The 17,170-nt window shown below is 36.5% G+C and overlaps 1 protein-coding gene across 4 annotated transcripts; it reads left to right on the plus strand.

Annotated features, from left to right (window-relative positions):
- The first annotated feature begins 718 nt into the window (after nucleotides 1-718).
- On the plus strand, nucleotides 719-16,745 carry asph (aspartate beta-hydroxylase). 4 transcript variants are annotated; one of them, XM_079875791.1, is made up of 10 exons: nucleotides 719-1,053; nucleotides 5,303-5,458; nucleotides 5,567-5,611; nucleotides 6,105-6,173; nucleotides 12,990-13,061; nucleotides 13,704-13,772; nucleotides 14,199-15,080; nucleotides 15,312-15,356; nucleotides 15,504-15,548; nucleotides 15,804-16,745. In XM_079875791.1, exons 1-10 carry the CDS (start codon nucleotides 1,017-1,019, stop codon nucleotides 15,809-15,811), a joined length of 1,428 nt encoding a protein of 475 aa, XP_079731917.1. In that variant the 5' UTR covers nucleotides 719-1,016; the 3' UTR covers nucleotides 15,812-16,745. The 4 variants fall into 4 exon arrangements, with proteins under 4 accessions (XP_079731917.1, XP_079731919.1, XP_079731916.1 ...); XM_079875790.1 differs by lacking the exon at nucleotides 719-1,053 and adding an exon at nucleotides 4,238-4,394; XM_079875793.1 differs by lacking the exon at nucleotides 5,567-5,611.
- The last annotated feature ends 425 nt before the right edge of the window (nucleotides 16,746-17,170 follow it).

Here is a 17,170-nt window from a genome sequence, read left to right on the forward strand (position 1 = left end):
CAGCTGAATTTTATCTTTACAATCATTACATCTGAAAAGCAAATGGTACTTCATTCTTTGTTTTACACTTACTATTAAACAGATTCCTGTTTCGATCAAAACATGTCCAAACCCCAAGTAATCAGAAAATAAACATTATTGTTTAAGATTCTCATATGTGAATGCAATAACAGAGTGTATAACCGAATTATAGTTCAACAAGTTTTAACTTCATGTGAGTAAAGTTACACACTAGTGCTACTCTTTTTACAGTTTATGGTGCTACAACAATTTTGGATGAGGTGGACGTAAGCGGAAAGGGGGTGGGGCGCAACAATGGGACAATTTGTACCAAGCAAAAAAGAACAAAGTTTATTTATATAGTACTATAAGGACAAATACGGTTTAATTAAGTTAGTTTAATACAAAATGCTCGTATAATTGAGAAACTAAACTTTGTTTCCTTCAGCGTGTGCTTCTTCCTACAGGCTAAGTTTACAAGTAAATTGGAGGCTGAACAGAACTCATTTTCTAGAGTCCAGACTGCAGTAATTTAGCAAATAACAACATATTCAAGTGCAATGTCATACATCACACGACGAATTCATTCGACCGTTACACGCATCGATACGAACTGCAATAATGTTGTGAATTGTTTTGCATTCACAGCACTATATAACATGGATTGGATCTCGCGATAAGTGCAACCTTCCATCTTGCCACGTTCCAGTGCTGGTAGAAAAAAAACAGGAAAGAACTGGGCGGTCGTATCCCGCAGGTATCCACACGATTGAATAAGTCACCGACCACTGTTCGGCGATTGGATGACATTTTTATTTTCCCCGCCCACAGCGGCTTTGTCTGAACAGCATTGGTCGAACGCTCAGTCACTCAAAAAGGGGACGGGTTGCGCTGGGCCTCAGTGTCTGAAGGCATAGGGATTTGATTTTGCAGGGCATCCGTACCAGAACTGAGACTGGAATTACAGTCAATTCATTTTGTACAGAGTAAGAAACGTCGAAGAACTACCACTTGCAATGGCTAAGAGAAATCCAAAAGGAACAGTTAAAAAAGGTATGTATGTTTACATTTTCTTCCGTCGAAAATATGTGCATTTCTGCGAAGGCCTGATGGTTAATCAGGCGGCAACATTGATTTTGTTTATGTAATATTAAATGCAGTGGTTATGGATTATCAGCCACAAAGAGACACAACAAAAAGATACAACAGGTCAAAAAATAAGAATATACACAGTGCATTGTGTCGACAGTTGTGCTATATAAACTACACTAGTTGTGTTACACTGTAATCGCAAATAGTTCATTAATCGTCGCAGCGAGTAAGAACTTTTCAGTCGGAGTGGCGTGTATTAAATCTCCCACCCCGATCATGTCTGTGCACTTGGAAAATGGGAGGAAGTAGTTGCAGAACTTCTGCATGCTTTTTGGTCTCATTTGCACGAGACCCAAAAGGCCTAGTTTATTATACTGTTTTGCTAATTCCAACAGCAGCAAATGACCTATATTTTCATATAAATATTTGCTCATCGCTGGAGTCAGAGTTGCCCCAGTGCGAACTCTTAAATGCTCACGTGTCAATATTGGGAGAGCGTGGGAGGGGTTACACGTGGCCTCTAGGGTCCCATGTCACCACAGACCCTGTGAAAAGAAAGTCTGCCACATTGCAGGACCCCACTCTCCGGGTGTTGGGTTAGCTATCTAGCTACTATTATTGACTTTAGTAACTGCGTGGTTATGTAAGAGTGGTAGAATGGTTAACTATTGGACTTTTGAAGGTACATGAACCCATACAGTTTATACACATGTGTATAGATTGACTTTACACTGTAAAAAAGGTTAAGTTGAACGAAAAGCTGTGTAAAATGTTACCCCAAAAACTTGATAATAGATAGAACTCCAATGCATGCAGTTATACTGTAGAATTGTTCTCAGTCATGCACATTTTCAGTTATATTACATCTTATGAGCTAATATTTTTTGCATTAGGCTATTTGGTATTGTGTGCATTATGCTGTTTTTTTTGGGCCACTGTGCACATTCTTTTTGTTTATTAGCTACTGTTCTTGGTAAAGGCAGTTTTGTTCATGGAAAAGCTTAATGCATCCTGAAACTTTTCTCTCTCTCTCTCTCTCTCTCTTTCTCTCTCTCTCTCTCTCTCTCTCACAACATGTCTTTTATTTAAAATGTTGGTGTCATTGACGTGCCACTAGAGCCTCAATTGCTTATGTGCCATAAGAATGCCTATTCTTATATGAAATCTGTAAAATAGATTGGGTTTTCATCCATTATGGTAAGCTTTTCCTGTAATGATATTTATCTAGTCTAAGTCTAGAGCCGGCCAGCACCCATTTAAATGCTGCATTTATAACGAAGTTAGATTGCAAAGCAAATTCATCAAAGTGAACTTAGCTGTTCGTAAAGTGGTGCAATGCCCTCTTTTATCAAATGTCGAAATCATTCCTTTCAGGGATCTTTTCAGCACCACAGAATAACTTGCGGACTTCCAAAGAAATGGTAAAGAAATGACAGTCCACCATGATGTGCTTGCACTTAATTTTTTTTTTCTCAAGCATTTCTTTATTGATTCCAAAGTTCTGTCCAAATAACCTTGCATGTTGTTTTTCAAGGGCATTGAATCTAATACAATTCTGTCATACATGGTTTGTGCAGTAAATGTTTTATTTGCTTTTGTTAAATGCAGTGTTTATCTCACAATGTTCAATTTTCTGTTTCATGCAAAGTTTGATAATACACTTGTGTGTAATTTAACAAGTAACACCGTTCAGTCCTGATATTCTTATGAATGACAATAATATTTAACACTTTATAAAAGCATACAAAGTATTCTAATAATTTAATGTCTTGAATAATCTGACATATTTAACTCCTGTTGTGACATCAGGACAACCCACTGGACTTTCAAACCAGTAGGATCTATTATTCTAAAGAAGGGGGAGGTTTGCTGGTCATTCAAGATTCCAATCGGGGGTGTATGCCGCTGATAAGATCACATAAGGGGTTAATGTCCAGTGTTTGTTCCTGTGACCAGACACAAACTCTTGCTTTAAGCAGTAGGGTGTGTATGTACAAATGAAGAAGAGAAGGTATTTCAAGGCACACATTCCACTACAGTATTATGTAAGCTTGACAATGAACATTTTGTACAGATATGGTAAAAACAAAAAAAAAAGTGTTTGAAGCACTGTTTTACATAGCAGGTTTAAATGGGGGAGGGGAAGATGTTGATTAGGACACATGGCAGCCGTTTGACTACCTGTAGATTTAGTGACGAGTTGAACCGAGCGTGTTTGTCTTTAGGGGCGTGTCTTGTTATTTCCAAACATTGCATGCAACTTTGATCTGTCTGAAAGATTCAAATACTCTTCATGCAGTTTTCACTTAAAAGTTTTGGGGGTTTGATTTGCATTAAATGCACATGAAAAGTACACTGCTGTTCAAAATGTTTGGGGTCATTAAGATTTTCTTTTGGAACTTTCTATTCCGCAAAGAATCCTAAGAAAATGAACTCTTTTGCACAAAAATATAATAATAATAATAATAATAATAAATGTTTCTTGAGCAGCAAATCAGCATATTAGAATGATTTCTGAAGGATCACATGACACTGAAGTAAAAGGAATAAATTACATTTTAAAATATATTAACATGGAAAAAAATATTTTAAGTTGTTGTAAAATTGACAATATTACTGTTTTACAGTTTTTGTTTAAATAAATGCAACCTTGCTGCTACCTTTTTTACAAGAAGTGTATCTGAAACCTTATTTTTCTTTTGAGACACTTTTTTTAGAGAAATTGTGCTAACATGTGGCTGGTTTGTTTTTGACAAATCCAAGCAGAAGCCACCGCTAACATGTTTATCATTTCATCAAGAAACTCGGGAGACCGGTCCTTGTATGGAAGATAAATAGTCACTTAGTTGGCCTCAGATTTACATGCTCCTCGCCTGGAGGCTTGAAAAAGCCTTCCAAAGTTTGATTTGCATGTCGTTAAAACGCATGTATGTGACCAAGCATTTTATCCTCCATTCTGCACTGCTCTTTTGTTAAGTATAGTGATTTGGGTGACCAATCAGCCGTTTCAGCTTTCATATGTGACTAAGAACAGCAGGATGGAGTGGGATTTGCCTCTACCCTTTCCTATGAGTGCTTGAGATGTTCTGGCTTTCAAGCGGACTGTTCTAAAAATAATCCATTTGCTGGTCGAGTTCCATATTAAGTTCCGGCTCAATTCACCAGGAACAAAAAGGCAGAAGACCTGCTGTTGTACAGGGGTCCGGGGTAGGATTTGGGTGAGGACGCTCTCTTCTTCCCCACTTTGCCTGGAGGGATGGGGGAGCCGAATGCAGAGGTCAAGGTGGTGAACGAAGAAACCGGTATTAGTATTTGTATGTTTTTGGAATAAGCTTTTATGACAAGAGATGACATTTAATGAATCACAGGGGTGTGAGAGGAAGCCTTAATATTTGAAAAATAATTTATTCATAATACTTGATTTTTTTGTTAAATTTGTATTTTGTGTATATATGAGCAGTACAAATTTGATGTTGTTTTTTTTTTGTTTTTTTTTGGGAGATTGCAGGAGTGCTTTCAAATGTTTTGTTATAAAATTTTCTTGTGAAGTTCGTATATAGGCCTATATGATATCTTGTACAACATGTAAAAAGAGAATTTCTTTGTTGTAACACTTTAGTGTTGTTATTTCTCTCTGTATGTCTGTTACTAATGTTTGTAGTGTATATGAACATGTGTGGTTTGACCTAGCAGAACGTAGCGGACAAAACACCTGTTCATTCTTCCCACTAGAGCTCTGAATGCAGATGTATTTATACCACGGTTCCATGAGGAGTGTCAACAGACCTCAGAATAACTGCACTCTTTTAGACTTTTGTCACCTTGTGATTACCATAGATTTCAAATGGAATATTTAAACATCTTTTGGGGAATCTTTCACCTGAATCGGATATCCCTTGAATCTTCTACATGCATTTAAATATAGAAAGAATTGATTGGTCTACAATAGATTTTCAGCTTCAAAGCTAATGTTACATGCATATTGTATCAACTAGTGGCATTGAGTGAAAATGCTTATGCGTGTAGTAATACTAAAGGACTAATCTTTCTTTTAAAGGCATGGTTCAATTTTGAGCATGTATTCCTCATTCATACTTGTAGAGGGTTTTGCTGTGCTGCATTGAATTTGTTTAATGAATCAGTTGGTACTTTTCTTTTTATTTATTTCATCTTGACATTGTGTATAATCTGCCTTTTTTTTGTCCTTCAGAGGCCAAGCCACAGCTGGCGCATAAGAATGGGAAGAAGGCAGAGGTTGGAGGAGGAACCTCGTTCTTCACCTGGTTCATGGTTTTGGCCCTCCTGGGTGTCTGGACCTCTGTAGCTGTGGTGTATTTTGACCTTGTTGACTATCAAGGTGTAATTGGTGAGTCTTTGGTTTCTCTTTTTTTTCAGACTTTGTGTATTGATTGTAGTATTAAAAATCCTCTTATTACATTAATGTTTTTTGTATCTGGCCTTAATTTGCATGCAGCCAAAGCAAAGGACTTTCGCTATAATCTTTCAGAGGTATTACAAGGTATGACATCTGAATCAGTGATAATCACCACCATAAACCTAATTTCTTTGACATAATCTATCATCTTCAATTTCAATGTAGGGGAGTGAAAGGGTCATTTAATTTTTAGTGTCATTTTTCATACTTGAATACATATAATATATAAATGTATGTCTATAAACATGCAATATTGTTAACTTTTGGGGGGTTTTGAACAATATGTATGTTTTAACTATTTGAATGTATATAATAAATGCTAATGTTAATGGAATGACTTGCCAAGGAAAGTTGTAATAAAGCAGTTTCCATTTCTACACAATTATTTTTGTAGAATGTGTAGAACATATCTCTTTTGGGATACTTTAAACTAAGAAATATCCTTAATGTAAAAAAAAAAAAAAAAAAAATATATTTTTTTTTTATATATATATATTTTATATATATATACACTGGCACAGTGGATTACTCTCAATGCTTGCCAAATGACTAAATCAGATTCACTTTACTTTATTAGGTAAACTTGTGTCCTATGATGCTGATGGTGATGGGGACTTTGATGTGGAAGACGCTAAAGTACTACTAGGCAAGTGCACTGATTTCAATGAGATTCTTACCCGATTGTTTTGCATGACTGACTTTGGTTCACTTTTGTGCAATGACAAATTAAATGGGACTAATTCACGTGCATGGTACTTTTTCATGCTTTTGTTGTATCATTTTTTTCAAACCACATGATGATGAGGTTATTGCCTTATTGCATGAGTTTGAGAATTAGACCAGCTTGCCAATATTATGTTTTAACGGCTACATCATATCATAAGGAGATACATTTTTTTTCTCATTTTGCAGGTAGTTTAACTGATTTCACAAGTAACTGAGCCCTACATTCATTAAAAACTGCCTCATTGGTACTTCCCATGCATGCATGTTCCTTTTCTCCTTTACCTCATATGCTTTTAATAGCATCTTTACCCACTTTTTTATAGCACTGAATCCTTATCTACTAAACCTTGCAAACCAAACCACCTCCACCCTCTCTCTGTTTTCTTGCTCTCCCACTGTTCTTTCTTTCCCTCTCTTTCTCTTTTTTCCTTATTTTCCCATTTGCGTAGGGCTGACCAAAGATGGCAGCAAAGAAAACTCAGACTCACTTGAGGAAGTCCTCGATATTTTAGCAGAAGAGGGCACTGATTGGTTTCAAGGTTTCTTCACCTTCCTTTATGACGTTATGAGTCCTTTTGAAACGCTAGAGGATGAAGAAACCGAGGCAGCAGCGGAAGATGTTGCTGGCGCGTCACAGACTGAAGGGGTTCAGGGCCAAAAGACATGCGTTATTTTAGGCCTTCAAAACCAATAGTTGTGTTTTCTACTGCGATTGTGACAGAAGCACTTTATTAGACGAGGACTTACTCCCTTGACGGCTTGATTCTGTTCCTAACACTTGAAGAAATATTTTGTTGGGAAGATTGCCAACAGTCACTTTGGAACCTGTGAACTCTTGAGAAGATGATGTCATTATGAACACTAACACCTTTGCAAATATTGAACTTGTGTAGTTTATGCTTTGTTGCAGCTCTTTTGCAACTGCTATTTTTAACTACTAATATACTACTTACCTTTTGCATATGACCTTATTGCTGAAAGATGAACATATCACCTTTGCTGCATGCCTCAGTTCCCTTATATCATGAACAATAGTATGTATTTCTATTTGAGTCTTGCAATTTAACACTGTACATTTGACACATTCTTGTTTTATAATCTGATTATCGTTTTTCTTTTTTGGCAGTGAATGGTTTATTTTGAGCCGTTTTAAATTACAATTACAATTGCATTTTGGGATGATTTGCATCCTCAGCAACTCATTATTTTGTGTTTTGTATTTCCTTTAACCTTTTTGGTACTACAAAATAGGCAATTTTACATAACATTGTCAAGTTGTTACGTTTTTGTTTATTTATTCTTATGCGAGTTGCCTTTGCTCTCCTTTATCAAAGCTGTAGAGAATATTGATAGGCTTGGATATAAAGTATATAAAGTATATATATATATATATATATATATATATATATATATATATATATATATATATATATATATATATATATATATATATATATAATATTCCACCCCTCTTGCAGTATTACCTCAATTAAAGAGTTAGTTCACCCAAAAATAAAAAATTCTGTCAGTAATTACTCACCCTCATGTTGTTCCAATCTCGTAAGTCTTTCGTTCATCTTCGGAACACAAATTAAGATATTTTTGATGAAATCTGAGCGTTGGCAAATAGTGAGCCTACGTTCTGACGTACAACCCAGAAGCGCTGCGCTGTTACACTACGTGAACTCACTCAGAGGCCCACACAGAAGAAAATGAATAGTTGAATAAAGTCGTTATTTTTGTTTTTTTTTGCACACAAAAAGTATTCTCATCGCTTGATAAACTTAAAGGGGTCATATAATGGTACATGCACTTTTACAAGTTGATTGTACTGAAATGTGTGCTGGCAGTGCCTGTACACAACCATCATATAGGCCTAATGATAAAAATCCATCTAGTGTTTTTTTTTTTTTTTTTAAATCACCTTATATGTTTTCCACTGTCTCAAATCAAGCAGTCTGACCGTGTGACGTCACACGGTCGGACGCCCCTCCCACGATTGTTAATTGACAGCAGCGTTTCAACACAGACCCGCCCTGAGCGAACTGTCATCATAGTCCGCCATTGTTGATACGCTGGAGCAGAATGGCGTCTAAGCGATTGTGGTGTTCTGTTCTTGGGTGTAATAACGAACACAGCAGTCATTTTGATGTTCCTAAATCCGAACCGCTGAAGACGCAGTGGCTGAGTTTTGTTTTCGAAGGGAATATTCCCCACGATCAACGTCAATGCTTTCATGTTTGCGCGAATCATTTCTCACCAGACTGCTTTATAAACGAGAACATTGAAAAAGGTATTAGCTCCTGTCTGAGTATGTGTTGTTTATGTGCCTAATGACTGTCATAGTCTCACAGACTGGTTATTTTTTAAACAGATCAGTAAAATTTGAAGAGACTCCCGCTGCCATTCTTTCTCCAAAATATACCCTCAACTATTGTCAAGGCAACACTCCACGTGTGTTGTGTCAAAACGCCCCACAGAACAGAGGGGCGGGGTGAGCAAAGCTCACTATCATTTAAAGACACATGCACTTAAATGGCGTGCTGAAAACAGAGCTGTTTTTGATCAGGTAAAATGAGTGTTTTCTTACAATACTAATGAGAATTTTTAATTAAAGTATATTACAAACTTTTCATTTAGACCCTAAAGAATTATATTAACTTGTACAAAAATGGCATTATATGACCCCTTTAAGGTTGAGCCACTGTAGTCACTTGGACTACTTTAACGATGTCTTTACTAACTTTCTGGGATGGCAGATATCGATTACATAGAAGCCTATGAAGGAGTGAGCCAGCTCTCAGATTTCATCAAAAATATCTTAATTTGTGTCCCGAAGATGAACGAAAGTCTTACAGGGTTGGAACAACATGAGGGTGAGTAATTACTGACAGAATTATAATTTTTGGGTGAACTAACCCTTTAAATTCAGACAAGAAACTTTTACTATTGCCTATACCAGTGTTTCCCAAACTTTTTCTGCCGGGCCCCCCTTTTGTAGAGCAAAATATTTTCAAGCCCCATCTGCATACTGTACACCTACATGCACCTACACAAAGACACTCTCAGACTTCTCAACTTCAACGGGCTTCTCTTTGTTCATGATGTGAAGTCTACAAGTGGCATCTTAACTCGTTCGGCTTCATACTGTCAGAAGCAAACATTTTGAGGCACGCAACACACTTGGTCTCTCTTCATTACCCGTCCTTGTATTGGTGAATCCAGGACGAGATATGCCTTGTCATACTTTCTTGTCTTGAGGCTGTCTACACTGGCCTACACAACAAAATAATTGAACATTACAAATCCAGTTGTCCTTTGTGTCTGAAGTTGCACAAGTGCTTGGAGTACATCAGAAATGGAGCGGAGCATCAGTTTATAGTCAGGAATTTGTCACGTCGTGCTGCATCCAGTGTAGATGGCATCACTGATTATAATAGGTTCTAATTGATTTTGTCATGTTGTGATGCTCGCGTCTGGTGTAGGTGTTGTTTTGGTAGTTGATGTTTGAAATCTACTCATTGTCTGCTTTGTTTACCTTGAACTAGCAGTCAATTCACAAACTTGTCCATGCTTAGTGCAGAACCATGCATCATTCATTTATATTTTTACATGGCTCCCTGCAATACTCAATTCTGACTCTTTAACTCTGTTATTCCATGATAACAACTACTACAACTAATAACAGACCGCTCAAGCGGGTACTGTGAGTCATCTTGACATAATAAAATGTCAAATTAATGTTTTGTGTTCAATTTACTTATATGGCAAGTAGTTTCATAATAAGCAAATAATTTCTTCAATCTGAAGAGATTTCTTTTGCATAACAATTTTCTGACTATACACTATCCCTTAGCCTTGCCACGTCCCCCTTTTAAAACTCAGAGGCACCCTAGTTTGGGAACCACTGGTCTGTACAGACTTATTACTTAACTAACAAAGAGATTGCACATTAATTCATTTCATCAGTTGCTCTAGACAAGAACTAGTTCAAGGTCCTTGTGTAGGAGACGTCACCTGAACCCCAGAGTACTGTAACCGTCAACAATCAGTTCCTACCTGCCAATCTAAAGCACCTGAAATAGTGTGCCTGATAAATAATAGTGTTTATGTACGGCTTCTGTATTACTAGGTGGGAATTGAGAGGGCTATGAGTGTCAATAACTTAAATAATACTTGCACAAAAAGTACATTTACGGCGTACATATCAGGATTTATTTACAAAACGGCTGTTTTTGTGTCTGGAAGTGTATTCTAAGAGAATTAAGTGTGTAGAATTAGGTTTAGATTGAGGGATACAGTTAGTACTATTTCCTTCATTCCCACTTAAGTAATTATACCTTCAAACATTTCAAGTACAGTTTTAGTGTTTATTTTCGGAAATCAGCAATTCAGGTCCTTCGGTTTAATTATTTTGCCATTGCTGCCATATTTTTCCTTTGTTTGGCTTTGTATTTGTTAATACGATTGGGTATTCTCAAATGTTGTACAAATAGCCACTACTTGCAGATTTCAGTTGTGTGATGCACATTGTAAGGTGTTTGTTTCAATAGCATAAGCATACTATTTACAAAGATTTTCTTTTCTCTCAGCAATATTTAAAAGTATGCATCCCCAACCATTACATAAATCATCATGCAGTGTTTTGTAACACAAAAATGTACGAGTTGTAGTAGCAGTCACTGACTTAAATTTGTCTCATTTGCACTAGATGAAAATTCTAAAGATGTTTCCAGGAGAAAAGGAGGTATTTTGCTCACTTGATCTGTGCATGCAGCAGACAAGTCTCTTGTGTGGTTTTGGGAGTTTACTTGATCGACTTGTTTGTTTGCATGACTGAGCTCACATCAAATTTTTTAAGCTATATATTATTTTGCTGTTTAAACAAGGAGTGTTTAACAACAAGACCTCTTTGTTGTTGACATTTATGAGCCTGCATGAACAATGACATTTTCCAGGCTATTTGCAAATAATATTAAGGAACTGTGGACTTGTCATAAACATATCCTAACTACATCATCTTCTAGCGTAATGTGTAGAGCAGTGGTTCTCATCTGGGAAGCAAACTTCCAAGGGGGCCACTGGATTACTTATATTATGTAAATTAGGTTTGTTTTTATTTATATATTTAAAATATAACTTCATAAAATTGTAATGATTTTTGTTTTCCATAAACAATCATTTATTGAAAAACATGCAGTTCTTGAAACTTGCAATCTAAATAATTCATTTAAAAATATCAATTACAGCAGAACTACTTTGGCCTAAATGGCCGGCCTTTGAATATTGTGTTGGACAATTGGGAGGCCTTTCAGTTAAATCGGTTGAGTGTAGAGGATATTCTAACATACTAATGGAGTTCTGATGTGAAATGATTTGCATCTTTCCAACTAATTGCGTTTTGGTGTGCGTAGTGTTAGAAATTCAGTTACAGTGATTACGTCATCAAACAGAGTTTCTCCCCAGAGCTTTCCCATGCCAAAGATGTTGGTTTGAAGCTAAGGGAAGCTCTGAAACAGCAACTCACCATCATCCATGAAAGAGTGGAAGCCAGGAAAATAGCTAAATTGGCACTGGCAGAAGTGAGGAACATCCTAGCCAAAGAGGAGGAAGAGAGGACCTTGAACCGCATCAGAGAGGAATCCGAAGCCAAAGCTTGGGAGAGGGCTGAGGCTCGACTGAAAGAGGAAGGGGAGAGAATAGAGAAAGAGGATGTTGAAAAGGCCATGGAAAGAATTAGAAAGGAGAAGGAGGAAAGAGAGAAACTGGCAGAAAGTGAAGAAGCAAAGAAGACTAAGGTGGAAAAAGATGAGGTGAAAGAAAAGCCAGAAGTTGAAAAGAAAACCCATGAGAAACCTGTTGATTATGACGTTAAAAAGGTTGAGAAAGATGCAAAAGGCAAAGAATCCAAGAAGGCTGCAGCTAAAAAGAAAATGTAAGGCATTAAATGTCAGAACATGTTGTCTTTTGTGTACATTGTGTTAACATCTGGCTGAACTTTGATCTCAGTCCGTTATGAGCAGTTTTCAGAGACCACCCCTTATAGGCCGAAGGCAAGACTTTTTGTCTCTATGATCAGTGATGTTAATCATAACATTGAGATTAGTAGAAGCAGAATCAGAACAAGGTGCTATACTGATTGTCAGGTGGAATTTCTTTTATTTCCCTTAATGTTTTTGTTTGAGTGTAGGATTTTTGGTTTATTCTTACGAAATACTAGCTAGTGTGAGATTTCAACATTGGTGTTTTTCTGATTTTGTTCATTTATAATAAATAAAATGAGTTGCATTACTTAATTAAGAGAGAAAATTATTGTGATATCAATAAAATATATGAGTATCCTGATTTGCTTTTTCGGTGTTTCGAGTTTTCTTTTCAGTGTTGATTGATATAAGAAGTAGAACAAACAGTTGCACAGTATTGAAATGGGACTTTTTTTCTCCACAAGAATGCTTGTCTGTCCCTTAATACTATATCTATAAACATTTCTATAAACATTCCTTTTTCCTCTCCTCTGTTTCCCTTTTTGTCTGTTTTTAAAATCTCAAACACATACCTTTGTGTCTGTAAAAGTTAAATACATACCTGTAAATCTCAAATCTCTAGTGCAAAAGTAAACCAAATGGCATGTAAAGGTTATTTAATGCACTTCATAGATTAGAGTCATATGCTTGTTTTATGTGATTTATATTTTACACTTGCCTCATGTATGCACATCCACATGTAAAATCCTCAGGACTGAAAGATAAGCCCACCATTGAGAACAGTGAACCGGTTAAGGCAGCCTCTGCTGACCCTGTGGAAGAAGGTAAAGTAGAATCACACACAAGAGTTTTAAGCAGTAAATAAGGGTGCAGTGAGAATTTATTGATGCATAGATCATAGAAATATCTTAGAAATATCTAAAATTAGATGTAGGTTTTTATAATCCTAATAGACATTGTGATGAAAATTGCAACGAAAATATGCAAGTTACTGCCATTATTACAAGATGGCCGATGTAATGTAATGATTGCCTGCCAATGAAATTCATTTTTTTTAAAGAGTATATATATAATTAAAAGTATATGAAAGAAAGCACTTGTTTGACTGCAGGGGAATTAACTTTATCTTGCGTATGGATTAAACATTAACTCTGTGTACACAAGGACTGTGTACTATTATGGATATGCACCACTTGTGTACTATATAGAAATTATTTTGATGGTCACCTATGAACACTTGTATCTGAAATACCCACCAGTTATAAACTAGTCTTGCCACATACCACAAAAAGCTCTTGTGTAACATGACATGAGCGTAATCACACTGACCTGTTATGAACAGCAGACATGCATGATTGATCTAGTTTAAATCTTAGTAAAGCATGGATAAACAAAGTCTTTTAACAATAAATAAAAACTAATAAAAAAACAAGCTAAACTGTAAAAAAATTGTTTTCCCGCATTAGCTCCAGACTCTATTGTGGAGGAAGAGATCCAAGCTGTTAAAGTTGAAGAAGCAGCTCAGCTGCCACCAGGTACAGTTTTTAGGATGTCCTTTTGAAGTTACAGTCTGTAATTGTTGCTATTTTTTTGACTCACAAGTATTGTGATTTATAGGTGTATGTATGTGTTTACTAAAAAAAAATCTTAGCATAAATTTATCTAACCTATGAATTGGATAATGTATGAAATATATTGGCACAGTAGGAGCATAGTATACTAGATTTTACTATAATTATATTTGGTTACACTTTATTTTGAAGTTTTCTGTGTTACAGTGTAATTATACATTTAGTACTGAGTAATAATACTTAACTACATGTACGTACTATAGGGTAGGATTAGGGTTTGGTTTAGAGTTAGTTGCATGTAATTATGTATAATTTATAGTTATTGCTACAGTAACTACATCTGTAACACGGACAGTGTAAAATAAAGTGTTCCCTTATTTTCCCTTGCAGAACCAGAAACTGTGGAGGAAGAGCCAGTTGCTGAGGAAGAACCTCTGACAGTAGACGAAGAGCCCATTCCTGCAGAAGAGGAAGTAGCTGAGGAGGAACCAGAGGTTGAAGAAGAGCAAGAAGTTCCTGAGGAAGAACCTGAAGTTGTGGAGGAAGCAGAGGATACAGACACTGTTTCAGTTGAGGAAGAGGCTTTTGAGGAGGCAATGGAAGAGCTTGCAACAGAGGAAGAGGTCATACCAGTTGAGGAAGTTGCTCCAGTGGAAGAAGATTCATCAGTTGAAGAGACAATAGAAGTAGTAGATGAAGATACTCCAGAGGAGGAGGAGGAGGAGGTAGTTGAAGAGGTTGCACCAGTGGAAGAAGCAATTGAGGAAGTGTTGGAGGAAGGTGATGCACCAGTGGAAGAGGCAATAGAAGTAGTAGAAGAGAATGCACCAGTAGAAGAACCTGTTGAGGAGCTTGTACCGGTAGAAGAACCTGTTGAGGAACTTGTACAGGTAAGAGAATCTGCGGATGAGCTTGAGCCAGTAGAAGAAGCTGTTGAGGAGCTGGAGCCAGTAGAAGAAGCTGTTGAGGAGCTTGAGCCAGTAGAAGAAGCTGTTGAGGAACTTGAACCAGTAGAAGAAGCTGTGGAGGAGCTTGAACCAGTAGAAGAATCCGTGGAAGAACCTGAACAAGTGGAGGAGCCTGAAATAGAAGAGCAAGTGGAAGAAGTAGAAACACCTGAAGAGACATTTGAGGAGTCTGTCCCTGTAGAAGAGACTGTAACGGAAGAGGAACTTATTGAGGAAACAGATGAGACAGTTCAGGAAGATGAGGAAGTAGAAGACTCCATAATGGAGGAAACCAAGCTTGAGGAAGAGAATATGGAAGAAGAGGGTACGTTTTCTTGTTTTTGCAAGTTCACTCTGCTGGCGATTATGCAGCAACAAGCAATAATACACAGTGTCTTATTAAAATAGTACATTAATGTGGATGCAAACATCTGTTAACATCAGATACTGCACAATCAGAGACAAAAGAGGAAGTGGACAAATTTATAGAATTTACACTGAACAGATGAGCAGTTCTTTGTTTGCTTTGTTGTGAAATGTGCCTGTCTTGTTACAGAGGATGCAGCTTCTGAGGAAGAGCAGACTGAGGAAGACTTTGCAGGTTGGTAATTTCATTTTATGTTTATAAAAAATATATAAAGAATCGGAAGACTTTCTAATGTGGAAAATCTGTACAGAAATTTTTAGAATCATACATTCTATGCTTAATGTCTAACACAATTCTATTTCCTTGCTTCTTTATTAACAGAGGATATTAACCAAACAGAAGAACAACTTGAATTAGAGCCCACAGGTATACAGTTTTGCCATTTATATTCCTTTTCATAATGGGTAAAAATGTTATCTGATTAAGGACAATTTCTTTAACTCTGGCATTTATGTATTTAACAATTCTGTGTAATTTATTCATAATCTGCTCTATCAAAAAGGTGTTTTCTCCAGTTCACATATGTACAAATGGACTGTCTCTGCCTAATACAGTGTCTGCTTCAACTAAAAACATCAGCTGGTTAAGTGTATTTAATGTCAATCATTTCATGTTTTACAGAAACATAAAACATTAGGCAGTGTGTAAGATGCGGAGAGGACCAGCACCACATGGCATTCCACTGGAAATGTGCAGCTGCCGATTCCCACCATGGAGTAAAAAAAGAGAATGCTATTATATTACCCTTTCATTTTCCTGGACTTTTTCTTTTTTAAAACAAGCCTTTTTGTTAACTGATAATGTAGTCTCTTGTGTACAAGTACACATTTATTTGAATGTTTTGTCAACATTTGTTTGGTGGTTTGACCCCCCCCCCTTTCCTTTTTCTAATCCCTATTTTGTAATTACAGACAAAGCTTTTTCCCTATCCTCTAACATAGATGTGAAGTAGCCATTTCTTAATGATCATGGATGATAGTTTGGTTTCCTATGTATGTTCAAACACCTTCATGTTGCTTTGTAGCTCAGATATCTTCACAATCATCATTGTCTCTCTTCGTTAAATCTAATTGCTTTTATGTGAAGGTACTATGCAAAGCTGCACTGATCTTTTGCTCTTTTTACCCTTAGGTTTTGTACTACCGATATGTATTGAGTCTACATTTCCAATGTTGCATATCAAGGACAAGTTTATGCTGGCAGGTTAACCAAGATAATTGCTATGTGAACTTTGTATGAATGGGCGTGCATGTGCATGTTTGTGTCAATTTAAAAAATCTTGTTTAACTTTATGCGAAGCAATCATTTGAGCCATTTTTCTCACTAGTATGTATATTCATGGTGTTTTCCTATGTGTTTTTCAGTATATGGTCAACATTTAAGTACCTCTGTTGATATTTTCCTCAATACTGCAACTGTTTTGCTAAGAGCTCAGAGAGTGGAGAACTTGTTTTTGCATTTCTTCATATTTAGATTTCACATTTTTAAATTCAGAAGCATATGTCTGCTCCCCATCAAACTATTTTATTTATGCTCATGCCTTTTTCAGTAAGTCTTGTTTCATAGGCTCATGATTTGACAAGCTCTATTTCAGGCAGACACTCCAGCTGCTGTGCAGTGTGCGTATGAGAAAGTGTTGTTTAATGGGATTGCCATCTTATGTAATAACTGGTGAAGGATGCCCACATAAATATGGAGCAACCTACCTTACAAAATGTTGTATTTTTGTAGCAGGGTAAAGATTTTTCTTAGTGCTTTTTGTGAGACATCACAAGTCAGTATGTGCTAATTAATTTGTCAAATGTAATGCACTGCCTATGGATTGAATTCCCAGTGCATTTATTCTGGCCCTTTCAACTGTTGCAGGCACATCTGTAAGAATACAATATAGAAACAATAGTTTTGTTGTACTATATTCAGAAAGGAAGATGACTATGGTATTTTGTCACATTAATATCACAGAAAGACAAAAGCATTTTTTATTTACT

The sequence above is a fragment of the Squalius cephalus genome, assembly GCF_949319135.1.
Source record: "Squalius cephalus genome assembly, chromosome: 7".
Classification (NCBI taxonomy): Eukaryota; Metazoa; Chordata; class Actinopteri; order Cypriniformes; family Leuciscidae; genus Squalius; species Squalius cephalus.

Bases quoted from the DNA above. Each gene is read 5' to 3' on its own strand.
- asph (XM_079875790.1), top strand. From the start codon at position 4,349: ATGGGGGAGCCGAATGCAGAGGTCAAGGTGGTGAACGAAGAAACCG. The intron at 5,459-5,566 runs GTGAGTCTTTGG...ATTTGCATGCAG, and splicing joins TGACTATCAAGGTGTAATTG to CCAAAGCAAAGGACTTTCGC. The intron at 13,773-14,198 runs GTACAGTTTTTA...TTTCCCTTGCAG, and splicing joins AGCAGCTCAGCTGCCACCAG to AACCAGAAACTGTGGAGGAA.